Source organism: Chlamydotis macqueenii, chromosome 1 (assembly GCF_036417535.1).
Source record: "Chlamydotis macqueenii isolate bChlMac1 chromosome 1, bChlMac1.mat, whole genome shotgun sequence".
Taxonomy (NCBI): Eukaryota; Metazoa; Chordata; class Aves; order Otidiformes; family Otididae; genus Chlamydotis; species Chlamydotis macqueenii.
Genome location: NC_141556.1, coordinates 60,117,473 through 60,145,131, shown reverse-complemented (window position 1 = coordinate 60,145,131; position 27,659 = coordinate 60,117,473). Strand labels below are relative to the sequence as shown.

Here is a 27,659-nt window from a genome sequence, read left to right as displayed (position 1 = left end):
GTTGTGCACCACTTAACTGCTTGGTACTAGCAGAATATATCCTAATTTACTTGAGTTGTTGTTCCTTCTATGCCATTTTAAGCAGCAGTGATTGCCACTCATTATCATTAGGCTAAAACGATTGCCTTAGAAGGATCCTAATAAAGAGGATGTCCCAATTAAGTAGAATGTGTTGTGCTAAGAAACTCCTTACGAGAAAAGATGTCACAGCTGCCTATTGTAATATAATTCTATTATCTCGTCTTCCTATAACATCTGCTCTAGTATCTTGCAGAGGTACTCTCTGCTTTGGATGATGATCATCTGTTCTGGCTTTTGATGAAATCCAAATCCCAACTCAGCTGGGATACTGGCCTGAAAACGATCACATGTCTTTGGAAAAAACTGGTCTGCAGATATGCAGCTACTAAAATTTCCGATTGCAAGGAGCCAGAGACAAAAATGTAATACAAAACTTCCAAACTTGACCAGGTAGAATAAAAAAAGTTGCCCTTGTGTGGCTCAGAGGATCATTCTTCGCAGTGGTTCTGGAAGTGAAGTTCCTGCTGGTGAGAACCCAAAATCTGCAGAGTTTTCATTGTTTATCAGTGGTTACTGCCATTGATAATTTTTTGGCAGATTTTCTTAGGCTCTCAGTTCTTTCATTTTTAAGCATTATTCATTTGCTCTTCTACTGATTTTCCAGGAGAGAAAGGGTGATCTCTTGTGGTTAAACTGCATAACTAGAGGTCTTACGCTCTTTTCCTGGTTTTCTCTGACACTTCTTATTTCACCTTGAATTGGTTACTAAGCTCTCTGGTGCTTTACTTTCACTCTGTCTATAAATTGGACATGAATACTACCTTACCTGCTTAATGCCGGTGGCTTGAGGCTAAGTGGAAAGCCAGTAGTGGTTATTAATGTTGTTGGGCAGTAGGTGTTAAAGACACAAAAAGCAGTGTCCCTTTAGTCTTTTGCATCTGATTCCTGTGCCTGTTCCACCCTTCCTCATTTGGGCTGCTCTGCCTACTCTAAGGCTCAGATTCTGGAAACTTTATCTCACCACCTAGCTTTCCCAAGTGCTTTGCATTTTCTCCATGCAAAGCCACTCCCTGTTATTTAACCGTGCTGGAATGTGTGGAAAGAAGACACTTTGCACTCCTTGCCTTGAATGCTTTCCAGGTCTTCCGTTAACTGAAAGCACTGGCTGATATGATTAGCATTAAGGTTTTCCCTGTAGTCTCATTTCTGTAGGGGGAAGTCAAGATGTTTTCCATCTGCCTTGCCGGCCAGGTTGACAGGCTGAGCTAAGGAGTCAAGGTGCAGGTTGCTTCAAACAGCAGAGACCATAGGGTTTCTTTCCAAGTTTGAGCTTCTGCATGGTGGTTGGTATCACCTTGTATTCACCAGCTCCTTCTCGCTGGTGTCGGGATGCTGAGCTTGTAGTGCTGATGGTTCCCACACTGTGCTTCAGGATCTGGTGTGTACCTGCATGGTGCATCATCCTGACATACTCATGGTTCCCACAATTTCCGAATACGGGGTCAGGGCAGTTTTTCTGCATGTTGGAGTACCAACCAAATAGGATACTAGTGAAGTATATTGCTATTGCAAAGGCAGCTGGCAATACTTTTGTCTCTTTTTATTTCTTTCCCATATGCTTTTACGTTGTAGATCTCAAGAACGCTCTCTGGTGCTGGGAAATAATTTTGGTACATGAGCTCGTGGAAGAGAAGGAATTGTTTTTTTTTTAGTTGGATGTTTCATGAGCTCTTGAACTTAACATGATTCTTTATAAGAGCACTGAACTCAAAGACCTTCTAGTCCCGTGTTCCTGTGTAAAAAAAAAAAAAAAAAATTAAAAAAAAATTATGACAGTTGAGTGAATTTCCTATTCCTAAACATAGTCCTTCTAGGTAAGGTGAGCATTTACTTGGGCAGCGTAACGAGCAATGCCACATTTTGGAGACTGTTCAGGGTTAACTACCATTTTCAGGCTCATTTTGTACAGCAATTTGCCTGATATCTATCCTGCACACTTCATTACTATAAACTCTTAGTAGGATCCATATTCCTTGCAGTGGGAGTATAAGCTGTTTTCCAGATATGTACATTTGCTTAAGATGTAATAGATAGATAAAGAGGGAGGTCAAAGATACCTTGGAATTATTTTATCTTGAAAGTAGGAACACTTAATTAAATAAAAATAACAAGAGAGCAGCAAAGTCTTCATGCTTCTACCCACACTGTAAATTAATATACAGAGAGAAATCTGACACTCTTTTCAAAGGAATGAATGGTGAAATGTGCAAAAAAAATGTTTTATGGTCTTTATAGCACTTGTATTTTTAGTGAAAACAGTTACATTTGTGTTGGGTTTCTGCTAGATGCCTCAACACAGATCACTTGAGTCACATTGTCCAGTGGACATTTTTATTAATTTAATGTCATTGGAAATTTGTTTTGGTTTAGATAGTGGGATTTGAATACTAAAGGAGAGGGAGGAGGCAAAGAATTTGAAACATGTCTAACATTAGATATTGTACACCCATGCATGTAGGCAGTGCAGACTTCTTGCCTGCCCTGGTCTGTTGCTTTGTATATGGATACAGGTACAAAACTGAATTGAGTGATAGTTGAGGTATTACTTGATCGTGGAGAATTTGCTATATACTAAAGCAGTAGCGTGATTAAATGTCTTCAGATTCCTTGAAAGACAAATAATAGCTTCAAATGTGGTGGTGTATGGCACTAAAGCATGTTTACAATAGGTGAGAAGGGGAAGGTTAGAGCAGTAACTTGAGACCTGCAATAACTGGAACTGCAAGTTTAAGTTCCGTATCCCTCTCATTCCCTTTTTTTCTGAAATGGACTCACTGTTGAAAATGCTGCTTTACGTGGCAAAGCTGTTTTGGGACCAAACTATGTTTGAGGATACAACACAGCCTTGCCCAGAACTTTACTGCCCATTTCAATTAAAAGACTTGCCATTTTATTGCTTTCCATGTTGTGTAGTCATTCATGGTGGTATCCAAAAGACTGCTTGTCTTTTTGCTGGTTTTGTCATTTGATCTGTCTTTTCATGATGCAAATAGCTGTGCGGTGCCAAGTGCAATACATGGCCCATGGAAAGCCAGCAGCCTCTATGCCCAAGAGAAAGTGAAGTCCAGCCGCTGGCCCCGGAGTATGGGCACCATGGGTGCCAGCACTTCAGGAATCAAATGTTTTGCAACAGCTGGTATAGAAGTAAGTGCAGATATCTAAATAAAGGAACAGTGGAGGGGGCTTAGATTTTTTTAATGACTCCTCTGTATTTAGGTGAGATTTGGGCTACAAACCCCACATTTCTCCTGCCCTGAAAGCCAAAGAGGTGACACAACTGCTGCTGCATCCAATGTTGGAGTTGCTCTTGGCCATCAAGTCCTTCAGCCTGTTTTGCTGGGGTGGCACTTAGGAGCAGGGACAAGCTCCATTGGCGCTGCTGCTGGGTGCTGAATTTGGGATGTTTATGTGATGCACACAAACTTGTGTCATGTGCAAAGACGGCATGGGCAGCTCCGCGGCAAGCTCTGAAATAAGTATCCAGGAATGTATGTATATTTCTGCCAAAATATGCCTTGCAATGGAGGGTAGTCCATCAGCCAAGCCCAAGAGGTGGGAATGTGCATGGGGAAACTGGAAGGAAGCTACCAGGTGCCCCTGGCTTCAGATGAGTTTGCATGAAGATTTAAAATAACCGCTTCTTTTATAAGCTAAGACATTTTCAGTCTTGACTTTGTAAGTTTGTGCAATGATTCTTTGGTTTGAGATTTTTGAGTCCTTGGGGACAGAGCTCTGGCAGAGCTCAGCTGAGCCCAGAGGGCAGGAAAAATGTGGAGTGTATTAATTGTACACTGAATTTTCCCTATGATGTTGTTTTTTCTTTAGAGATTTGGGAGGGGGAGCGTTAAGAGGTAGTCACTGTGAAATTTTTTGTCATCCTACTGATTTTAAAACATTTCCTTTGTGGTTTTCTTCAGTTTTTTACCTACAGACTGCAGGGCACTCTGAGGCCAAGGGCAAAGTGAAAACTTAGAAAGCAAACTGGGTATCGCCCATTCTGGATATGTCTCCTTGCAGACAAGTCCTAGACAGATCCCTGCCTCAAGGAGGGTACAGATGAGGGGAAGCAACAAAGAGGTGACAAAATCCAAATATACCTGAGGGCTTTGGTTATCTCACCTTGCTCCAGTGGTTCACAGCAGTCATAAATGCAACGTATGGCTGCTGTACATTGCTGGGTTGCACAGAGCAGCCAGGGGCATATCAAATAAGTCTGGCCCTGTATTCATCAGGCAACAACTGACTGCTTAGTTTCCACTCTAGTGAATTAGAGGGAAGAAGAGGAATAAAATAATGGGCAAAGAAGCGCACATGGTTGAGTAACCGTGCAGAAAGGAAGGACACTGAACAGTGCCGGTTGAGGGAAAAGACAGATACTGCCATTCATTTCTGAAGATGCTGCATAGAAATCTTCAGTGTGGAATGACAGATAGCATCAGCAGCGACAGCCAGAAAACCAAGAGGGGAAAAAGTTCTATTTTTCAGGCCATTGGAAACTTGAGACCCTCACTTGTTTGTCAAGTACAACATAGTATGGCTGAGGCCACTACTGAAAAAGCAAGTGGTTAATACCAATTGGCAGAGAATTAAAATAAGGAAGTTGAAGTGTAGCCAAACCAGTGAAAGCTGGTGGTGGCTATTTAAATGTTTCTATTTTTAAAAAAGTATAATCACAAAGTTTTTACCTTTTTTCCCCTCCCTCAATTTGACTTGCTTTCTTGTTGCCGGGGAGAAATTATCTACCATAGTCTTTCATCAGTGAATATGAGCTTTACATCAAACACTGATAAAGAGAGGAACTTTTTTCTTCTAAAAAGCATTTTGTTCACTTTTCTTTAATCACTTTTGGGGAAAACAGCTGAAGGTAGAAAATCAGCAGAGTTCCATGCCTGAGCCATAGAATTCCCTTTCTCCATACTGGCCAAAACCAGATCTGATCCAACAAAATTCTTAAGAGTTATAAACAGATCTTCCATCACCCCACTGGTCACCCGCTGTGGTCAATTATAGTTTTGAAGCTGGCATATAAGTATCAGATGTTTGGCTATTGCATGTCTTTGCTAATCTCCAACCCAATGCTTTGGCGTGACAGATCCTATAATTTGCTAAGTTTTCGAACAATGGCACATTTTGCATTTCATTTGCACTTTTCATCCAAGAACCTAAGAATACACTCCCCTCGCTGAAGAACAGAGTAATTAATCATCAGAGCTGTTTGTAAGGAAAAAGCCCGGCTGTGGGAACGGAGTCAGAAACAAAGTAGAGGATAAAATGTCTATATCTCACTGCTTTAATTGCTTGAAGAAATATCTCCTGTACATATTATGCTTTTAAATAATTTGAATCTTATTTGTACAGGTATCTTAAACCAGTATTTTTTCCCACACTTAAGGTATGTTTTCACTCAAAGAGATTTTCTTGTTGGTTATTCATTTTTTTAAAGATGCCATAAAGCTGCTTGTGCTCTATTTCTTGTTTTTAGAAATATCTTTGAGTATTAGATCTGTTACACATCTGTTTTCTGCAGGGAAGACTCTTCCAATTTTGCCTAAATTTCTAGTCATTAAAAGTATAAAGAATAATTTGAATAAATGAGAAAGATTTCCAAGAGAGAATACTTATTAAAATCTGCATTTTAAATCCAGGTGTTATACTTCTTGAGCTCTATACATTCCCGGAATTTAAATGTTGATAAGTGCACCAAGAGAGTATGCGAGTCAGCTCCTTAGTGATGGCAGGAGAACCTGGAGAGCTTGTTTGATAAGCTGTTGTCGCTTTTTATCCCTTACCTCTCTGCTTTTAATTCTTTCCTCCCTGTTGCCGTGTCAGATGTCCTGCTCTTTCTCTCCAGGGTGCCTTCTCGTGAGTTGTGTTGATCTCTCGTGACCTTCCACATGTGCATATGGTTTTACTGTGGTTGTTACAAGCCAGGGCTGGGATTAAGGCTCCTCCATCTCCAGCGTTCAAACAGGCTATGAAGGAATCTGTTCTGGTGTTGCTATTGTGTGTGGAAGATGATCCTAGTTTAGGTTACTGTCTTCCAGCCATGGCAGACAAGACCTTTGGTCCTGGTTTTCCCAGCGTACATCCTTGCTTTTTTTGTTTTGAACGTGCTCACTGAACCTGCGCCGCCTCTCTCCTCCCGGGATGGGTGTTCTTAGGTCCATGCTGCAGATATAACTGCAGGGAGCAGGTGGATGTGAGGAGGGAATCCAAAGCAGTTTGGTGGAGTTAACAAAGTGGCTGAGAAGCAACCCTTCTCAGGCGTGTTAACTGCTGTTGCGGTGCTCCAGTGTAGTGATGTTTGTGGGGCTGTGCCGTTACTGAAGTAAACAGGGATTAAGGTGGCCGTTCTGCCCAGGATCTCCAGTGTTACATCTACTGGTAGAATTATTCATCAGTAGGGTTAGATGCCGTATATTTACTGAGCTGAGAAACTAGGTAAGTTCTTCCCCCAAAGAAAAACACTAAATATGTGCCTTTTCCTTAATGTATTTTCTGAAGTCTGCTTGGCCTGTGAGGTAGAACCTCTCCCCTGTGCTTAAAAGGAAGGAATAGTAAAAGCTAATGGAAAAAATACATTTCCTACTCTGGCTTCTTTTCAAAGGTAATTGTTGCATGTCACATAATTAAAGATAAGATGCAATTTAATCAACATGAAGAGGTACAATTCTACTGCCTCTGGCAGGTTTCCACCTGCGCGTGTCCCAGCGGGACTGGGAAGGTGATGCTGTGGAGAGCATGGCCATAGTTGGCTGTTTATAGACCACAAGAAGGGAGGAGAGCTTGCTCTTCTAAGCTGAACTTTTGTGCATCTGTTACCCAAGGGTGGTAATGCAGTCTTTGCTCTTGCAAATAAGTTCTGGTTTTTAGCATGACAGTGATTTTGACTAATAAACGTTGTGCCCTCTATCTGCGCCTGAGAGTTGGGATGTCGTGGCAGAAAGTGACTTTTGTGCCTGAATGAATGTGGATGTAAATTATTTTTTTTGTCAGTAGCTTTACTTAAGTCCTGCGCCACAAAAATTCACAGCTGTAAGGGCTTCTGAATAACAAGGTTTTGAAGCCCAACCGGTTCAAATGCCGAGTTGTATTTACAAAAGAAATTCAGTAAGCCCACCAATGACACTGCAAGCATCTTGACTCAGTCTGTTATTTTGGCAATTGCTGCTGGAGTTCCCCTTACAGGAAAATCCTGTAAATATATCATCTGTCTCATATAATTTTAAAGCCAATCTTTAAGAATTTTGTTGCTGAGATACCATTTTCTGGTAAATTTGTATGGGTTTGGAGTAGTTTCTAGGAGGCTTCTTTGTAACTCTCTTGAGCTCCTCCTTGGGCAATTCTCTAGGATTTTCTGTAAGAATTATTTCTAGATGACATCATAAGTGACTTGAGGATATTCAGAAGAGCATACAAGGACCACTTCTCAGAGCATGAGTCATCTGTGACATTCAAGTTATAGATGTTGATTGTCTTTGAGCTCTGAGCACACAGGCTTCATCTTGGAATGTCCACAGAATGATGTGGTGATGGCAGCAAAGTCATCCATACTGGCTGAAATTACATTGGGCTTCTCCTTTCTTTTTGTCCACTGTAGGTGTTCTCTGCCTGCCGGACAGCTTGAACCTTCACAAAGACCAGCAAAGGTCAAACAAGCCTGGGGAAGTGCAGATGTTCAGCCAGTCAGAGCTAAGGACCATCGAGCAGTCTTTACTTGCTACGCGTGTGGGGAGCATCGCTGAACTCAGTAAGTACAAGGTTGTTGATAATGTTTGGGTTTCTTTCCTCAGAGTAAAGCAAAGCAGCTTGCATTGCCTGGTTCTGCAGAGAAGAGACGAGGGGGCACGTATAATGTCCAAGGAGACAGTGGGTCAGATCCAGCCATGCTTATGCTCCGTGGCCAGTTTGAAGGCTGAACCTGAAGCCATAGGAGAAAAGCAGTCTCGTGCAGGCTTATAGCGATGCCTATGACTTGTTTGCATACACTGCTCTAATTTTTAAAGGTGAAATATGCTTTATTTCATCTTCCCTACTTTGTGTTTGAAAGCACCTCACAGCTTGGCCAGACTTGCAAATGTCTGTCATATTTGTGTCCTGTCTCGTTTCACTGGGATGTTTATTTTGAGATGGGCAGGCAAAAAAAGCTGAAGGTTGCAATGAGTGAGGGAAATATTGTCACAGATTTAAAGCAGAGCTAGTCTGACCTGTGTTATAGAGGGTCCTTCACCCTGCCTTTCCTTCTGCAATTCTAGCAGAGGAAAGAACCACAACTCAGACCTGCACCTGAAGAATTTGTCCTTGGAAGATAAATTGTTTGCTGTTAATCAAAACACTTTTTGAGAAATGTGAGAATCTATGATAATTGTCAATGTCTGAAAGCTTTGGTTTCAGCACAAATAAGTTGTAGGAGGCAAATGCTGTGCAAATCCTCATGTGACATGGAGGTAAAATTACCGGAAGTGCCTTTAAAATTTTTTTTTTAAATTAAGATAGAAGCCTTCCAATCACATGTTTATGGTATAGTTAGAGAGATGAAGCTGTGGGTGAGAAAACAGAAATGTTGAGACAAAAAAGGTTGCTTTTTTTTTTTTCCTGAGGTCTGTTTCAAAATTTTGGGGAGAAATTGAAGAGACTCAAATCTATGAAGACGCGGGCTGCCCAGCTTACTGTTGTTCTTATTACTGAATTCTGTGTTACCAACATCGTAAAGAACATGTATAGGTATCTCACGTTCATTTTCTTGGCATTTTCTGTAGCAATGGGGCTCTCCTGTGTAGCTCCATTATATCATCAGGGCTCAGTTTACGTTCATGAGCCCCGTGGATGTACCATGAATGTTTGTCTACAAGCCGCAATATGCATTTCTGGTTTCAGCTTGCTAATTTTTCTCTGTTCTGGTGAAACATCAACAAGCCAAGAGCACTTACATGCCTTGGCGTGAAGTGTTGTTCCGTCTCTGGAATCAGGTGTTTGGCGTTATTCAAGTTAAGTAATTTATGCTTATTTATTTCATGCACATGAAACACACAACAGTACTGTCTGTATGCCATGCCAACTAAATTATGCATGATACAGCTCTTTCTTAAAGTACATATGATTGTGTTTTAATAAATAAGTAGTCTGTGGATATTTAAGGTTGGGTTTTTTTTTTTATTATTTATTTTTTGAACCTCTGTGTGAAGCCCAAAAAGCCAGACTCCTTAATTACCCCCCTTTCCTCCTTTAAAATTTGATTTCCAGAAATCTGTCATCTCTAAGTAGTCTTACCTTAGATTCAAATGCTTGGTTGATAGGGTTTGCTTTCTGTACGTCTGTTGACTGCAAACACAGGCAAAACACTCTTCAGGGTGGCCAACTCGAAGAAAAGAGCGCATCAGTGGGAGTTAGATGCAGCTGTCAGAGCGGTTGGCACCTCCAGCATGCTGGTAGCCCTCCAGAAAGCCCTCTGGACAACCGTCGAGGGTGCCTCCCCAGCCGCTGCAAGCAGATGCGTGTCGGGGAAGAAGCAGTGGGAGGAGTGGTAGTTGGCAAAGCTTCCAAGGCGTGATGCTTAGCTGGGTAGAAGTCTTTGCTGTGGAGCAGTGCCGGTGCGGAGTTCAAAACATGGGGAGAGGCAGAGTATGCCGGTGGGCAAAAAAACCCTGTGACTTTGGGGGGAAAAATAATGAAATGGAAGGAAAATGGAAGAGTGGAGGGGTACCAAGGGGGTTTGTGTTTTGTTCCGTGCTTGTGTATCTGTCTCTGGCATCAGCGGAGGCTGTGACCCTGGGGGTTACAGCAAAGCCTCTGCCACGGAGGGAGGCTGGGGAACCGCAGCGTGGGGGCAGAAACGCTGAGCAGCAGGGAGAGGCCAGGGGGTAACACCTGGGGGTCAGAGCACGTTGGCGGGCAGGGAGTAGGCAAAGGAGGATTTATCGTTTCTCCGGTGGTGTGAGGGGGATGGAGAGCTTTAGAAGTGGTGGTGTGGAGAGGAAAGAGGATGTGGCAAGCTCTGGCGTGGAGAAAGTGGGGTATGATGGAAGTGTTAGGTACACAAAAGCCCTTACTCTTGTGGGGATGAGTAAAGGTGATGAGGGAGACTCTCTCTGGATAAGAGGGAATTAAGAGGATGGCACTTGTGAAGAGGAGGAGGTGGCAACCAGAAGTGAATGGCAAGAACAGAAGTTGGCCTGCTGGACCAGCAGAGCAGGCAGTCCCCGGGCCCGCGTCCACAATGTCCCACCGGCTTGCAGTATCCCAGGAGTCAGGATTTCATTTCTGTTCTCTTCAAAAGAGCACAAAAAACAAGGGCAAAGAATGATCTTGCAATGAAGCAATTTAATTTTATCTCAGGAAAAAAAAAAGAAAAGGAAAAAAAAGCAATTCTAATTGAATGAGATTTCCTGTAGTTTATCAACATTAATAATTAAAGCATTGCAAGTATGCGTTATAACTAGAATTAACAAACGCCTGCATGCAGAGGAAAGGCTTCCCCTGCTCTCAGTTCTGCCCAGCATCCTCACACTCAGCGACATGGCCAGCTGCTGAGCTGCTGGAGGCTTTGAGACCAGGAAATCAAATCTGTCCCCTGGAAGACAACAGCTGGCAAACGGGGCCTGTTTACTGCCCAGCACCTGTATTTTGGCTCTCGTCGTCTTTCTGTCTTCACAGTGTGTCCCAGGTGGAAAGTAGATTCCCAAGGTGAAAAGCCTTGTGTCTTGTGGTACCTTCTTCTTGCCCTATACTTGATGGCCGTCGTTTGTGTGTTCCCTTAATTTTTCCGTGTATGCTGTTTGTGTATTAGAAAAGACTGTTCAGGTGAGCTGTGTCTGCCTAGGGGGTGACAGAGGGGAGAGAAAATTGAGGAAAGATGGAATGGTGGACGTGACCACAGAGGAAGGGCAGCGCCCTCTGCGAATGCTGCAGAGGAGGAGATCAACCCAAGCTTCCATTGAGGGGTCCTCTATGGCCGGGCAGGTGCAACTGGACTTGCAGGTGCTGCTCTGGTGCCCCCCAAACCCTGCTTGCCTGCTTCTTCTGCTCTCATCTCCTGGGCTTAGCAGGCAGTGGGTGCCAGTCGTCACTGGGATGGCCCTGCCCTGCCTGGCAGTGGTGGGGCAAGGTAGCGTCACTGGCCCTGGGGTGCTCTCCCGAAAACAGGAAGAAGAGACGATGTTGCTGACCTAGGGAAAAAAATCAAAGGAAGCTTTCGTCTCCAGGATTTAGGAGGAGAATGTAAATAGAGACCTAATTCTGCAACAAAATTACAGTGGTAATGTGTGATTCCAAGGAAAAGGCTTGAAAAATTAATGTGAAACCTTATTCATTAAAATATAATGAACATGGCACAAAGTTAAGGAACAACAATAAATCTGGCCTATGTTATATTGGCATTTAGTATTCAGGAATTGTAATTGCCTACTACAGTGTGTTTTAAAATAATGTAATTTCATTTGAAATGCTTATTATATAGAGAACATTGGGAAGAACTGAAGCACAGCAAGAATAATAGGATTTTAAACAGTAGCCTGACGGTATTTCACTGTTTAATCTTAGAGAAAATATTTCACAAAAATTTTTTTCAATTTTTTTTCCCAGTTTTTCTTAAGGTTTCCTGTATTTCCAGACCAGACCTAGAGAAGAAGGGGAATAGATCTGTTTGGAATTTTTTTCAGAAAGTTTTGGGATTTTTCTAGATTTCTAGTTCCTCTCTTTTATTTCCTCCCCGTTAGAGAGGAAAAGATACGTAGACTGAATAGAAAAAGAGAGGAATATTAGGGAGAGCTTTGGCTGTTGGGAGATCCCGTGGTACTGCATTTTGACCTTTGAATATTTTTCCCAACTTCTTTGTATGCATGTTTGCCATCCACAAGCATTTATGTTATATTTAACTGCATAACATTCCGACACACCTATTCATCACACATCTAAAAATACCGCTGCGGGCTTAAAGACCAGATGCAGAAGGGATGAGGCTCACAATGGGAGGTCACTGGTGTTTTGCTGGATGGAGTATCCTCTTTCTCTTGTATATGCACATAGGTGGTGAGAAGGAAGAGCAGAGCCTTAAGGTGTGCTGGGCACCAATCCTGGCAGCAAGAAATATTCTTACCTTACTACCTTGGGGTGAAGACCGTAAGGTGTTAGTGTACGGCCAAACTGGGACAGCCACCCCATGTCGACATGCATGTGTAGGGCTGTAGAAGGATTGTGTCTTTCAAGCTGCACGGAGGGATAAACTGTTGCTTAGAATGTCATACAAAGCATGTCTTCGCACATGTCTTCAGGTTAGAGCAGAAAAATGTTTGGGGCTTGCGTTGAGTCCAGAGATGGCCAGTCCACTGTGGCTTTTCTGAGTGGGAAGCTGGCCACCCAGTCTTGTGCAAACCATGGTGATGGGTGGTGGTAGTATTACTCTGAGTATTAACCACAATGAATAGGCATTTTTATTTTAAGCTAAGATAATCTGAAGGTGAGGATGCAACTTAACAGTGCTCACCTCAGAGCTTTTTAGCTTTTCAATGGTGTTTAACTTTAGAGCAGCTCCCAAATGTGATGTTCAGGCTGTATTTCCTCCATGTCACCACTCAGGTCTCAGCAAGGTTTTCCTTTTTGCCATTCGAAAAACACCACCCCTCCTCATCGTCCTCTCTTTGTCTCCACAGTGCTGAATGTATATATTTCCAAAATAACAGCCTCCTAGTGGGTATTGGAACACTTTTAGGGATGAAAGGAAGGGTTACTGCTCGAGTGTAAGTAGGAATGTGATTGCACATACCAATACTGTTTTTCATTTCTCCTCGCAGCCCCAGCTGAGGAGATGATGAAAGTCGGCATCCCCTCCCTTGCCTTTTCATCTAGTCTCAATCCTCTGCAACCAACAGGAAGGAGCGCTGCAGGAGCCCTACAAATTGATTCATGTTCTGTAAATAAGAGGTTAAACGTAGGCTTAGAAGAGAATGCCAGGGTAGAGGTGCCTGCTGGAAGGGTGGCATCTGAAGGAGGATTGTTGTAAGTGCTCTGCTGATTTACTGTCAGAACAAAAGCCCTGTTTGTCAGGTATTTTTCTCAGACTAAGCAGCAGTATAGAGAAAGACCAAAGCTTATTCCCTGTCAACGGTTTGGTTCATGCAGCGCAGTGCTGAGCTAAGCGGAGGTACTAACCCAAACCTGCGATTCAGATGGTAGCCCTCCCTTCAGCGTGGCGTTTGGCAATAGACTGGCAGCCTGTGTGGGCACTCTCCAGATTGATACTTTCCTTAGTTTTTGAGAGCCCTCCGCTGGGTTATTTTACAAGATCTCTACATCCTCACTCTCCCACCACTCTCTGGGCCTCTTGTTCGCGCTTCCTCCTCGCTGTGATCCACAGGTGTGTAAAAGCTAAAAAGAGAAGTTATTGAGGTGCTCCTTCACCCCCCGGCAGAGAACAGAAGACAGATTAGTACAGTGCTTAAATGCTAGGTAGTTTCTTGCCCCCATGAAGTGCTGGCTGGTTGCAGGCTCCCCTAGCTGCTGCTCCATTCCCTTTGCAGCTCCTTCCAAGTGATGGACCTGAGTCTGTTCACTGTCTGCATCTGTGCGCAAGAAGGGTTATGGGTTACTCAATAGCCCCAAACAACCCCCTGCTTTTCTTCTCCTCCCCCTGAGATACCCACTATCGTAAACCATAAAGCAATGCATTTATTTATCAGTAGAAACAAAGTGGGAGGGAGGATAATTTGAAAATACAAGTCTGCACCTGTGGAGGCTTTATCTTCCCTTTCACTGCTCTGCTGACCAGGGAGGTGGGTTTCTATTTTGGGTTATAGGGGCTGAACAGAGGCAGCTATTGCTTGCCTGGGTCCCAGCCTGCTATCAGCAATCCTTTCGGGGCTCCACTCACAAGTGAAATTCAGCGCCCTTGACCTTCCTAGGGGCTGAGCCCAGATCTGTCCCCACGCAGGTGGTTTTGTTCCTCTGGTGTATCTACTTTGTGCATTTAAGCCCACTAAGATTTAATGGTTAAGAGGCAAAAAACATTGCCTTAGTGGCTGGGGGATGCTGGAGCTCCCACCCTCTACCACCCTTCCCCGATACAGCAGTGTTTTGGCTCAGGACACCCCTGCGTACATCTACCTGACTTCTCTTCACCCCTGAACTCCTGTGCATCACAGCATGCTCAGAGTTAAAACAGCATTTTCCTCTCCTTAAGTTTTCGGTCCTCCCTGTCCATGCTGTGCAGAGCACAGGCACTCGATCAGGCCAGGGTGAGGACTCTTCAGCTGGCCTGCTCGCCATGGTGGCCTCTTAAATTCAGAGTTTGAGGATATGGGTCTACATCAGGCCAAAGAAAATCCAGGAATGGTGGTCCATAAGGCAGTGGTGGTCCACAAAGGGAAGGCTCTGCATTAGGTCGGCAGATGAATAGCTCATCCGAGTCAAAGCTTGCTTTGTTTGGAGTTGACGTGGTTTAAGGGGAATCAGAACACAAACATCATGTTTGCCACATAGGATAGGAGATTTTGAAGGTAATGGTGTTGTTACAAATAGGTTTGTGAACTTGAGAAGGTTTAATTATTATTGTGGCTTTTTAATGGGATATATCCAATCCCTAATTTCTCAATCTTCAAAGGCTTTGCGAACACTAAATCGCACACAAACACTTATTCTGTAATATAAATAGAAGCTTCTTGCGATGGTGTGATAAGTGGAGATAAAAGGTTAAACAATCTGTGGGAGGCCACAGGGAAGCCACTGTGAGGAAATGGGCTACTTATATCCTAGTCTTGTCTTTTGACGCTGAATTCAGAGTCTGGGACCACAGCTCCTTGATTTGCTCTTCTGTGCGAGAGGTGAATGGCTGTTAGGGGAAGAAAAGGTTGCATGGGTTAGCAAATTCATATAGGGGCATGACATGGGCAAGTGGAGATGGCAGAAATGGAGAGGTTTCTGCAAGGTGAGCTTGACGGTGAATCCGTTGCGTGTGGGATGCTCCACTGACTGTGGGTTACGGCACCCCAGGTGCACCCGCAGCCCCAGGCAATGGGCTCTTGGATTTGGATTATACTGTGTGCCAAGAATAGCATAGCTTTATGTTTGAAGATACTTTGTGCTAAGAGGATGTGCGCAGTGAAATACATACTAAATACTTTCTAGTTTGCTCCCACCCTAGCTCTCTGCACACTCCTTTCCTGGTACAGCTGGGTTACCTTCAGTTAACGATAGAAAGGCCTCCAAAAAATAATTTCAGTAAAGGTTTCACTCAGCAGTTTTTGCTCGGCTGACTTTTAAAACACAGAGATTGATACAACACCGCAAGCGGAGCAAACGCGGAGGAACAGCGCAGCTGAACTCAAGAGTGTAGGGATGGCTGGAGGTGGTCTGTCATGGCACGGGAGACATAGTTCAACTGCTCCTGTTCACCTGCAGTCATGCACTTACAGGCACGTGCCAGGGTGAGCTGTAGCAACACATCACTTCGGTGCAGAAACAGGCAACAGGGAGGTAGAAAGGGAGAGAGGCTTAGCTACGGTATGGGAAGGATGCAGAATGGCCATGGCTGCCAGGTAGCAGTGTGATTGAATAGACCATGGTTTATTATCAGGGTTAGAATTTGTGTTTTCAATACAATCTCTCAGGAGCTGGTCATGGGCAAAAACATAGATCCAAGACTTCTATACTAAGGTGTGAAATTAATCCAGGTCAAGCGAGTTCTGCACCTGGCTCATACGGCTTGTAAGGAGGCAAACTTTGGAAACTACTGGCCATGACACAAAGCTGGCATTTGGAGTCCAGCTCCCTGACTGATACTCCTCCTTTTCATGTTCTGACCAGGACAGAGAAGGAGGAGGTTAAGGGCAATGAAGGACAGACACAACTTCAGTCTATGGCTCTGGCCCCCTCCTTGCAGGAGAAAAAGTTCCCTCAGGTAGCACAGCAAAGCAGTAACGACGCTGCTGTCAACGTGCCCCACCACTGGGCGTGATTCCCAAGAGCAGGCTACACAGACTGCAGTCATGGACAGCTGGAAGGATGATCAGATCAGCGTTATCAAACTGATGAGTGCTGCCTGCAGGATGCTGTCATGCTGGAAACATGGCTTGCTGCTGCTTTGCATGGTGCCCTTACGAAGTGGAAATGGAGATCCTCCTCTCTCCCCTGGGCTTTGAAGGAAAGACACAGGCCAAAGAACCTTGTAGTTTGTTTTTAGTGTGCAAAAAGATCACCATTAAGTTGTTCTTGTGGTTTTAGGACATGGTTTTGGAGAAAAAAAAAACTCAAGGTAGGCATCATAGGCAGTGGCTGTGTAAGGATCAATCCGGCGTTACTCACCTCCAGGTCGTGGTTGTGCAAACACACACCCAGCCGAATGTTTTAGGCTGTGGAAGTTTATCCCTCTGAAGGCAGTGAGCCTGCTCCTAGGTGGGAATGTTTGCAAGATCAAGTCTGTCACGACAGACCATAAAATCCCTCAGAAAGCTTCAGAAGTGGGCATTGGACATCTATAGTTTTTGCTTTCTTTCTCCTCTTCTTGCTTTTCTACTTTTTCACACCCTCCTCTATTATCATATTGGAAATGAATATGTTATTTTTAAAACTTTGGGCTCTAGAATAGTAAGAGCAGTGATAGTAGTTTTTACCAAAACCAAAGACAGTAAATAAAAATGCTTAGCTGGTCACTGTGGAGAGGGCTCAAGCTGTCCGGTCAAGTACTGTATGTTGTTGAACGTACCACCCCCATACAGACTGGTGCAGCTTAACTTGCTCTGTCACATCACATCTTTGGCTTGAAGTCAGTGAAGCTGTTCCGTAAATATTCAGTATTGCATTAAACCAGGCCCGTGTCACAATGTGTGCATTGCATAATATTTTCAATCTTTAAATCAAATGTATGTTTACCTTGCATTCGTAAACCGTGCTGAACTGACAGCAGCAGTGATGGGCAAGTCCTGTTTTAGTGGTGAAAAGGATGAAATGCTGGTAGCTACGGCGACAGTTCTCTACACACTGTGGTGTGTTGATGGTTTTGGGGGTGCTTTGCTAGCCAGCGTGCGAGGCACAACGTTTCTCCTCTAGGCTGACAAGCTCCAGTGCAGAACCTCGTTGCTGGAGCTCTTCTCCATCCTGATCTAGGGCTGCAAGGCCATGCCAGCCTGGGGCTTGCCTCTGTCTTTGCTGCACTCTGGGAGCCTGCCCTCCAGTTCTGGCTTCCCAGCTTCTGCAACAAAAATATCCTCAAATATCCCCACCCACCTCGCTGTTCATTTTTTCCTCTGTGTGTGTGTGTGTGTCTACCCTGCACAACGTGATGTCTTCCTCTCCCCGGCTCTGCCAGCAGAGCAGTTTGTGCATTGGCTTGGTTGGCTTACGTTGCATAAATTGTGAAAGTGTTTATTTGGTTTAAATTAAAAATGAAATAAAATTGGCAAGGTCTTTTGTCGGGCAGATCAGCTCCCCAGGCTGCTTCTCAGATGGGTTGCAGGTGGTGGTACAGGGGCAAGAATGAGCACAGGGCAGGGATCCCCCCCGAGCCCCTTGTGTTGTGACACTACAGCCCTCGAGAACAACATCCCTGGAGTTACAAGATTGACTCAACTGCTGGGATTTTTACTTTTTATGATTTTTTTTGAAATTATGCACTTGGGAATTTATTGACCTTCCAGATACACTCAGTTGATATATCTGAGACATGTTTTCAGGCCCCAAAATATGCAGAAGAGCCAGCAATGGTGTGAGCAGGTAACCTCACTTGCATAGTGTTGCTGTAGCTGAACACAGCTCTGAAGAGCAGAGATGGCTAACACAAAGTGATGAAGGGGACTTTCTTCTCTATACTTGGCTACAAATTCAAGGTTGCCCTCAGTATTCAGATGTACTGTGGCTTTTACAGCTGGCAAGGAGAGCAAATATAGGTTGGGTTTCCCAGATGAGACTTGAGTTGGGTGACTGCTGGAGACCAGATCAGTGAGTCCCGTCGTGGAGCTGGTTTCATGTCCATGGGCTTTGGAGAGCCCTGGCCAGGATCAAAGATAATTTCAATTCTTGGTGTATTCTTTGGAAGAAAATAGGAGGAGCAAAATTATATTTAGCAAGGAAAAATAGAAGCAAAATGTGGCAGGGATTGAAACACACGTGCATCTTGCACCAGATGTTAATACTACGCTCCATTTTACCGAGTATGCATAAGTACTACCATACAGCGTGTGCGTGCGCCTGTCAGCTCCCTCGTCCCTTCTTGGCACTGATCCTGGTGCACAGATATGCTAAAGCACAGTCTCTGCCCTGAAGAATTTGCATCGTAACTGGATGCAGCTGGAGGAGGAGAAGGGCACCAGGACATGCAGTGGCTTGTCAGATGTTACGCTGTGGAATAAAATAGAGAGCAGCGATTCCCACCCTGCCTCCAGTGCTCTGCCTGTTGGGTACCAGGATTATAATGCAGCTTTTGCTTGCTTACTGTCCTCTGTGAAGCTTGATGCTTTCTAGGTATTGATTATTTAAGCCTTGAGTTGTCTCTGATAGAGGAATGTTACAATAATTGTTAATATAGAAATTATTTGAAATGCAACTAGAGATAATATGGCAAAGGCAAAAGCAAGATCTAAGCCAATCAGTTTTTGGTATAATGTAATTAAATGAGGCTTAAACATAAAGAGCATTAATTCAGCTTTAGTAGCGTGAATTGGTTTGGGTTTCTTAAGAAGCAGTTGAGGAAATACAGAATAAAAGGATGAACTCCTGGTCATATTGAAACAGATGGGAGCTTTGTCACTGATTTCAGTGAGGCTCGAGTTCCTCCAGCCTTGCATCAGCATCGATGCTGAGCTGCCCGCCCTGCCTGCGACTCTCTTGCTGCCACTTTCCCTCCTTACTCACGGTCCAGCTTCCTCTGGCACTGGATGTGTCATCCAAGTCACATTGCCCCAGCGCTCAGGGAGGAATGGGGATGAAGCAATGCTGCTGCCTGAATCTGGGCCTAAATTGCATCCTGATTTTTATTCATCGTTTGGTACAGAAGCCAGAGGAGTTCCCTGGTGCCTACTGTCTCAGTCCGCTGAAATAAGACTAGTCATGTGCTGTGGTGGTTAGCGAGACTTTAACGAGACTTGGAAAGCCAGACAGTGTCCTTGGTCTCATTAACAACAACTCGTATCATCAGGGTGTTTTTATCCACATTCTTCACATGTGAAATCCAAAACACACTGGCTACTGAGAGGAAAATTAACTCCATCCCTGCCAAAAGCAGGACATGTGCTTTAGTGCCGTAGTGGCTTGGGTCTGAAGAGGCAGAATTCAGTGGAACTCCTTTTTCTCTGCTTTTGCTATTATTGTTAAATCTGCATATTGCAGCCAGCACTTCTGCACATTTTTTTTTTCCTTTTGGAGAGAAAAAGAGCAATTTTCTTCTGCTATGAGCAATGTTGCTGGCAGTTAAATTGGGCTGTGCTAGGCTTGGCAGTGCACGTCTGCTGTGACAGTGGGCTGAGTGAAGGGGGTCCCAAACTTTCCTGCTGCTGTGGTCGCCTGCAGATAATTTTCTGCAGGACTGGGGAATCATCTCAGAGGCACATCTGTTTCTGCCATGGACGTGATCTTGCAGGCTTTACGCATGCACAGCTTATCTCGGAAATTTTGAGCATACAGGGCTGCAAGATTGGTCCTGTCATGACAATTTTCTGGCAGAGGGAAAAGACAGAAACTATTTTTAAATGAAAGCTTTGAATCAGTGGAATATTGCAGAGTGCAGCAAAAAATTGTGTCAAAACCCTGAAATCATGGACTCGGCAGTTTTCTTATGCCAGCGGTTTTCTTCTCTTCATGGTTTTAAGGCTGTGTTTTTGGAGGACTGGCTGAGAGTTTTTCAGCGAGATGTTTCTGTTCTCCATGGTGTGCATTATCGCAGCAGCAGCATCATTTTCTGTGCAAGCCAAGCCAGAGGGAGGTGATGTGCTGTGATGTGTTCACAGGGGTCGGACTTTGCAAAAAAAACCCCGTAGCTCTGCCTTCCACACAGTCAAAATGGTTCTCCTTTAAGTTTGCCCAGGAGTTTGTTGTTCAGCCTCTTCCTTTCCCCCCACCTCTAGATTTGGTTTTATGTTCCTACCTTGGTGTACATTTCCAACTTTTCCTTCCAAGTTTCAGTGCTCAGTGATCGCTTGGGAAAAGGAAATAACAGAAAGTGTGTGACTTCTTCGTAACACTGGAAAATTATGTCCTCTTTTCCCCATCACTTGCTTTTGTATAGCTTAAGAATGACCCAAAGGGCTCTTGCTCAGATTTTCATTTAAAACAAACCATCTGATTTGATCCGAGATCATTATTTTCCCCCAAAGCACTCTCAGGGTGATTTGAACATGTGAAAACAGGCAGTTTATAACCACAATTGTTTCCTTGCCTTTGATAGAGTGGTCACTAGTCAACAAACGTAGAATTCACTGCCTCGGAGGGAGATGCTTTAGTTAATTAGTTACAATCAGTATTGTGCTCAGAGACTCACTGCTGCCTGCCTATATATTTGCCTGCTAATCTCGCTTGCTGGCTTTGCTGATCCTGGTCCGTATATTGTGGCTGGTTTCCCATTCCCGCCCTGTGAGGAAGCGCAGGGAAAACAACCATCTTGGGCCATTTTCTGTGCTCTGGAAACCTGAGGGGCTGGATGAGCCTACTTCACAGGTTTTGCTCTTCTGCTACCATGAAATTTTCCAGGCTCAGCCTGGGCTTACAAACTGTAATTTTGCTTGCCTGCTTCTGATATTGTCTTTTAGCTATTTTTTCCCCTTTTTTTTTCTTACCCGTCTGTCCCTTTGCACATTCCCGCATACATTTTCTGACTGCTTCCTTCCTCGTTGCAAGGGGCTACATTTCCCTGCCGCTCTCTACCCAGGAGCATGCGACTTTTGATGCCACTCTGCATTGTCTTCACTGATCATTTTTGGGACTATGGGTTTTTGGCAGCCTCCAAGGACTGCCTGTAGGTAGCTGTGACCCCAGCCCTGGTGTACTGGCTCTTCTGGTGGTGCTGAGATGGTCCAACCTGAGGCTGCTGACACAACTGTATTTGCAGAAACCCATCCCCCCCAGGCTTTCGGGGGCTTGTCTGCAGCCCAGGCATGTCATGCTGCGCTGTGTAAACCACCATGCAAAGTCTGACCTGGCAATGAGCACCATACAGGATCCTGTCCTTTGCTTTACTGTTTGTGTATGCGAAGTTAAATGGAAGGGAAAACCAACCTGGCACACCTTTTGCTTTGTACATTTGGGGAGAGGCAGCTGAAAAGCCTGGCAGTCACCCCGCTTTTGCTTTTTTCCCAGGTGACCTGGTGTCTCGAGCGATGCACCACCTCCAGCCCCTCAACGCCAAGCAGCATGGGAACGGGACGCCGATGCACCAGAAGCAGGGATCGCTCTACTGGGAGCCAGAGGCTCTGTACACCCTTTGCTACTTCATGCACTGCCCGCAGATGGAGTGGGAAAACCCCAACGTGGAGCCGTCAAAAGTCACGCTGCAGACCGAGAGGTAAGAGCCACTGCACGGTGCTTAGTGTCATGGCGAAGACGTTTTGTTAATAAATCAACCTGGCTGGCTAATTGCTAATTACAGCTTGCGCGTGAGAGGCTGCGGAGCAGTCTGGTTTGGTTTAGGATCACCTCTTTGAAATCTGTTTCTCTCGCCGAAGCGCTGCATGGCTGACCCAGTATATATCAAAAGTGACACCCAGTGGCTACATACAGCAAATTGGTTCCAGATGTGCACTCAGGAGAGATTTCCTTTTCCTTTCATTGTTGCTCAGCTATTCTGTGTTTTGGAAAAGAAAATGAGAACTTCTATTTCTGGCCTAGCAGGTTCAGGTTTAAATGTGTTTTTTCTGCCTGTTAATAGGGCTTGACAGCTGTGATTGGGGAAGTGGAAAATGAATGGAGTAGTGTGTGGAAAGGAGAGATCATTAAAGATGCTGGGCTCCAGCTGTGCGAAGTACCCAGGCACAGGAGTAACCTTGGGGCTGCCCTGGCTGAGGACGTGGCAGGCTCTGGCTGTGCTGCTCTTGTCCCTGCTCCAGGGATGGCCAGGGCAGGGGAGGCACGCCTGAGGCCCCGTCCTGACTCAGGGTCTGCTGTAAGGTGAGAAGGAGATGCCACTGAAGCTGGTGATGGGGTTACCAAATCCTGGCAGGCAGGCAGACGCCCAGTATAGGGCAGCTCTGCACCCGGGCACTGCGGAAAGGAACTGGGACAGCTTGCTCGCCGAGAAAATAAAGCCATCTCCTGTCAGAAACCCAGCAGATCCTCTAGTAACACAAGCCTCCACTTGTGTGCTAGGCACGCCATGCTCGTTCCCTGCCGTGCTTCTCACCAGCTCTAAACCAGATTTCTCCAGTACGGAGACCAGAGGAGTGGCTGGTGCTTGAAAAGTGCTGAGTATTCATTTTTAGGATGGGTATTGTGGTGGTGCAAATGCAAGCCGCTTTTTCAAGCTGTGCACCACATTTACGTCCTGATGTACGTACCACACTGTACGTGTGAGCCAAACTCTGATCCGCACGTGTGCCCCGAGAGCTGGGCATATGGGGCTTGTTTATTGTTTCAGTATGAGGTCTGCATCTCAAAAGCAGCAGCTGAGAATCTCGTTGTATGTGTAATCGTAAATAGTATATAATATGATATCTTCATTGAAATACTTTTATATTGATTCACAGAAAAGCATACAAGATGAAACTCTGGCATTAATGGTGTTGCTGGGAATTTTGCCATTTGCATTTGGATGGCATTTTGTTTCTTTTCAAGTTTGGGTCTCTCCGTGAACATGTTTGTCACTTTTTGCTCTATTGTTTCCAAATTTGGGGGGGGGGGGGGGGGGGGAGGGAAGAAAAAACAGGAGGGAAATGACAAGAATCTGGAATTTTCTCATTTTTCTAAATTAATTTTAATTTCATGATTTGTCATCCAGGCTTGTTATTGCAGAAGGCCTAACTTGTGTCCAAGATTGGTTAGTATGCACAAAAAGTAACCAAAATAGAAAATACCCATACCTTGTCTGTAGTCCCCATCTGTGAGAGTAATGCCACTCACTGGAACCAGTGGGAATATAAAAGTGAATAATGCTGAGGCTCTGGTTTTGTCAGAGTTCTGCAGACTTCCCTGTAGAAAGTGAAAAGGGGCAGGAATATTTGAAAAATCACTTTTAGCATCTGCTTTAATAAGTTTTGCTTTCTCTGGGGTCGCCTTAATACATGTTCTCTTCGTCGGAGCACTTGGAACACTGATTATTTAAAGCAATTGTTCTTCTTTGCTTTATTTTGAATACTCCATCTGGCGAGATGTCTTCCTTTGGCAGGGCAGTTTAACAACTGTGGCGTGCGGTTAGGGCCGGAGCAAGTACTTGGTGTTACTGCCAAGAGCTTGTGGTCACTTTTGGAAGGAGCAGATACTCCTCCTGTTGCCTAATCAAACATGAGTTAGTACTTAGCGCTGGAGTAGGAGTGATGCAGGGTTAAGCTTGAGCCTGGATATTTCCATGGGGTTGTGCTCTGGAGCTTCACCAGCTGGATGTAACCATCCTGTGCTGCTCAGAAAGGAGACCAGTGAAGCTGACTTCTCCTTAGTGGTCTGAGGAGCCTTCCTACCTATTTCCCATCCCTTTTTTACATGCAAGCATGCTTTGTGGTCCATGACTTATTTCTGGTGGTTTCAGTTTCCATGATAGGTTTTTGTGCGTTGCGAGGAAGTGGGTTTGTTAAACATGACTTTTTTATATGCAGAATATTTGCAAGCTTTGTGCCTTATCTGTGTGCCGTATTCCCTCTCTTCATCTCTGGCTGCAACAACTGCTTTTTATGTTGGAGGAAGCCCAGAAGGAAGCAGGGAGGTCCAGGTGACTTTCCCCATCCTTGGCCTCTCTGTGTCCCTGCTGGCACAGAGAAGCCAGGAGTGTGTGGATCTGGCAGTAGGCAGTGTTTCCTTGTAACGGGGGTTGTCCTTGGCTCATGTGAAGCCAGCCTGGCTACTGTCTTGGCCCTCTTCTTCCCTGACTGTGCATGTCCAGGCTGGAGGGGGTAGCAGGATGCGGCCAGAGAGCTGCCCCAGCAATTGCAGGGCTCGATGGCCCGGTGAGAGCTGATCCCATCCTTTCCACCCATCTCCAGCCCACCTGGGTTTCAGCTCTGAACTGGGTTGAATTAGGGAGCTGCAAAGGCTCTGCGTGTCCTTCTGCGGAGGTTGGAGGTTGGATACGGGAGGAAAGCCGGTACCATGGCGGTCCTGCCTGGCTTAACACTTCCCAGTGCAGAAGGCAGTACCTCCCTCAAAGTCTTGAGGGACGTGTAAAATGGGATGTTTGCCTTTGAATAAATCCGGCACTTTGTTTCTAGGGAGTGTTTTCTAGGGAGTGTTTCTCTGTGTTTGCTCTTCATGGAGGTAGAGAAACGAGAATGTGGTGTGTTTTTAATAGTGTTTGTCTTTACGTAAATAAAAGGGAAAAGTTATTATACAGCAGAGCTCTTGCGAGGAGGGGCAGCTTTCTTTCATGGGAAGGGGGAGGAGGTGGAAAGTGGCCAGGATAGCTCAGAGAACCTGGAAAGATTCCCCACTTCATAAATGCCAACAAACCCAACCATAAGATGGATGTGTGGCCCCCTCCCACCTCAGATTCCTGTTCTTCTTTCAGTCTGGTCACTTTGGAAGAAACCCTCTGATTTTTCAGCTGTGTTTGGACCCGTTTGTGGTGATGTAGATGACTTTTTTTTTTTTTTTTTTGTCATGGAGGTACAGGGAGGGAGTGGGGTGAATCTTTTCGTGGCTTTCTCCTTCCCTAATGTACCCAGCTGGGATGTGTTGGAGACATTTGTCTTGTATGGGGTGTTGCCTGGGAAGGCGGTGCTCCTCCTGTGCCTCCACCTGTGGGCTGCTGCAGATTATTTAGGTTTGTTCATTCTTTGCATTCCTGGGAATTAAAAAAGAAGAAGAAATTGTAGATGAGACCAGTGTTAATAAGATTTTTTTCTTACTTGCTGCTTCTGGTTTAATAAAAGGATCTGTCCTATGGTTCTGTTTTGCTTCTCAGCCTCTATAATGATTCCAAAATTATTGCAAGTAATTTCTTAAGCACCGGAAAGCACAGAATTTGTAGTTGCAGATTTGTGTGATGGTCTTTTCTTTAAGTGGTTCCTTACCCACTTTTATCCACAGCTGTATTGACAAAGTCCTCATTACTTCCTAACTCTCCATGTTCCCCATTAACAACTCATTGAGAAGTGGCTGCTCAGCAGCTCAGCCGGTCCACAACCACCCATTAATTCTTTTCACACAGCAGCAAAGTTCCTTCTCCAGCGTTTCCTCTGCTGCTCCGCCTTGGAGGAGCATTAACTCCCCGGCAGCCTTTAGCCTTTCCCCCGCAGGCTTTAATTGAGTTGATGGATACATGTCTGGCTTTAACCTTCTTTTCCCTTTTCCTTCATGACTTTTCCCTGTATACTGAACAATCCCTTAGGAAACTCCCATGGGCTATTGCTTGCTTTTTATTTTTTGGCCTGCTTTAACGCATGCACACACACTGCCACACAAATGTACACACCCCCACCACGTGCACACACGTGTAAATTGTAGCCTGTAGTCATCTATGATTAATGTGAATGATTTAGGTTATGATCTGACTTTTGTTTCGTGCTTTGAATAGTTATTAGTGTACCTGGCTAATTAATATGATACAGCACTCTTAAAGAGTGAGATGTTCCACTGCTCTAAAATAACCTGAACTTGAACCTTGGTAACTGATACAGCCATGTCCGTTGTACAGATTATACCCGGAGAAAAATTTCACTAGGAAGATAACTAGGGAAATGTGTCCCTGATTTAAATTATTTTGTGGTACAAACCCTCTGCTGGTCTCCAGCAAGGGCCAGTAGGGAGTCAAGGGAATGATGGGCAATGCTGAATAAGAACAGGTAAAGCGTTAGCACTGGGAAAGTGGAAGTCCTGCTGCGAAACCTGAATGAACCTTGCAACGTCTGTCTGAAGAAGGGATTATACATGCTTGATGTACCAGTATGGCATAGCTCTGTGTAAACCTATATATTTTTATTCACTATTTAATTGAAAACCTCATGTGGTAAAATCGTGGCCTCCCTGAACTCAAAGTTAACACCACGGTTGATTAGACTGGGAACCACTGAAAAGAAATCCCCAATCTATCCTTGCCTAAATCCTCTAGGTTTGCATCTTAAATATCAAACTTCCCACCTTTAAGAAATACCTTCAGAAATGGTATTGGCAGCTGCCTGCAGCGTGTGAGGTTGCACATGTTACAAGAAATAGTTCGGGCAGTTTCTGTAGCTCAGCTGTCAGACAGTAAGGCTGGGGCTGTATTCAACATCTAATTTATCAAGCTAGGCTTAAGTTGCCCATGGGATGGCTGTACGATTTTTTTAAAGAGAGAAAACTGTGTGCAGCACTGTGGGAACAGTGCGTTACCTGTGCTGTTCTGCACCATACTGCCAACGCTGGCATCTCTCCAGGAATTTACACCAGAGCCAGTCGTCTCAAATCTGTCAAAACTGCCTGTGACATATTTCCCCGTTGTGGCTGCTGGCCGAGTCATCACTTTGACTCAGTTGCATTTCAAGTCTCAGCCATTTATGTGTTTAACGCGGGAGAGGCAACAGGGATGGCGCATTTGAATGCTGGATGCAAGTTCAGAAAACATGACTTGCAGATACCCTTGTGCGGACTCTGGAGCACCAATGTCTTGGTAGATGAAAGCCTGAAGGTAAACCCTCCCTCCTCCTAGGCTGGTCTCACTGAGGCTTGTGTGAGGGCAAGGAGGATTGATCCTTCAGCCTGAAAAAAAATGCAGAATTGGCTTTTTCAGAGGCTGGTTATAGCCGGATCACCCTTAGCTGGGCTTCTGGGCTGGTGGAGGAGCTGCCCAGCGTGGGAAAGCTGTGTGGACTCGCGTGGTGCATCAGTCAGCCCTGCTGGGTCCCTGGACAGGAGCGGGGCTGGCAACTGTCTGAAGGCATCAGCAGGCATTTCCTCGCCAAGAAGACAAGTAGCTTATGGTGTAAATATAAAATTAGTTTTGCAGCCTGAAAACACATCTGAAATGTATGCCAGACATTGGAAAAAACATGCTTTTCTGGCCTCCAATAATGCTAAAAACGGACTAGCATTGCGTATATGGTTTCATCGTATTTCTAAATGAAAAGTGTCAGAACTGAGAATGCTTTTAATTTATACGCTGGGATTTTCTTTAAAAACCACCCATGAAAACATAAACATAAAACCAAACAAATGAAAATACTTTTTTATAACATTAGAGTTGCTGACTCATTTCTGCAAGCAGAAACATCTCCCTACCTTTGTCTAGATAGGCTTTTCCTTGTGAAAGTACAGCCTGCTGCTTCTCAGAAGCACTGTTAACTCTAAAATTGCAAAAGCAATCAGTAAAAGAGCAGTGACCTGCATGGAGCACGTTGGCTGCCATTGCCATGCAGGTTTGCAGTCACCACTCCTTGGCTGGAGTGAGTGAAGAACTCACTACCACCCACAACAGCAGCCTCCTCTGCAGCCAAAAGATCCTGCAGACAGAAATCATTCAAAGCAATTGTGATAACTGAACCAGACAG

General features: G+C 44.8%; 1 protein-coding gene across 2 annotated transcripts in view; it reads left to right on the top strand.

Annotated features, from left to right (window-relative positions):
- ABTB3 (ankyrin repeat and BTB domain containing 3) overlaps nucleotides 1-27,659 on the top strand; it is a 174,444-nt gene that overhangs the window by 91,382 nt on the left and 55,403 nt on the right. For both annotated transcript variants that reach the window (XM_086740137.1, XM_086740138.1), the window contains exons 2-3: nucleotides 7,682-7,831; nucleotides 21,355-21,559. In XM_086740137.1, the coding sequence (XP_086596263.1) occupies nucleotides 7,682-7,831; nucleotides 21,355-21,559 (355 nt within the window). The remainder of the gene's footprint in view (nucleotides 1-7,681; nucleotides 7,832-21,354; nucleotides 21,560-27,659) is intronic.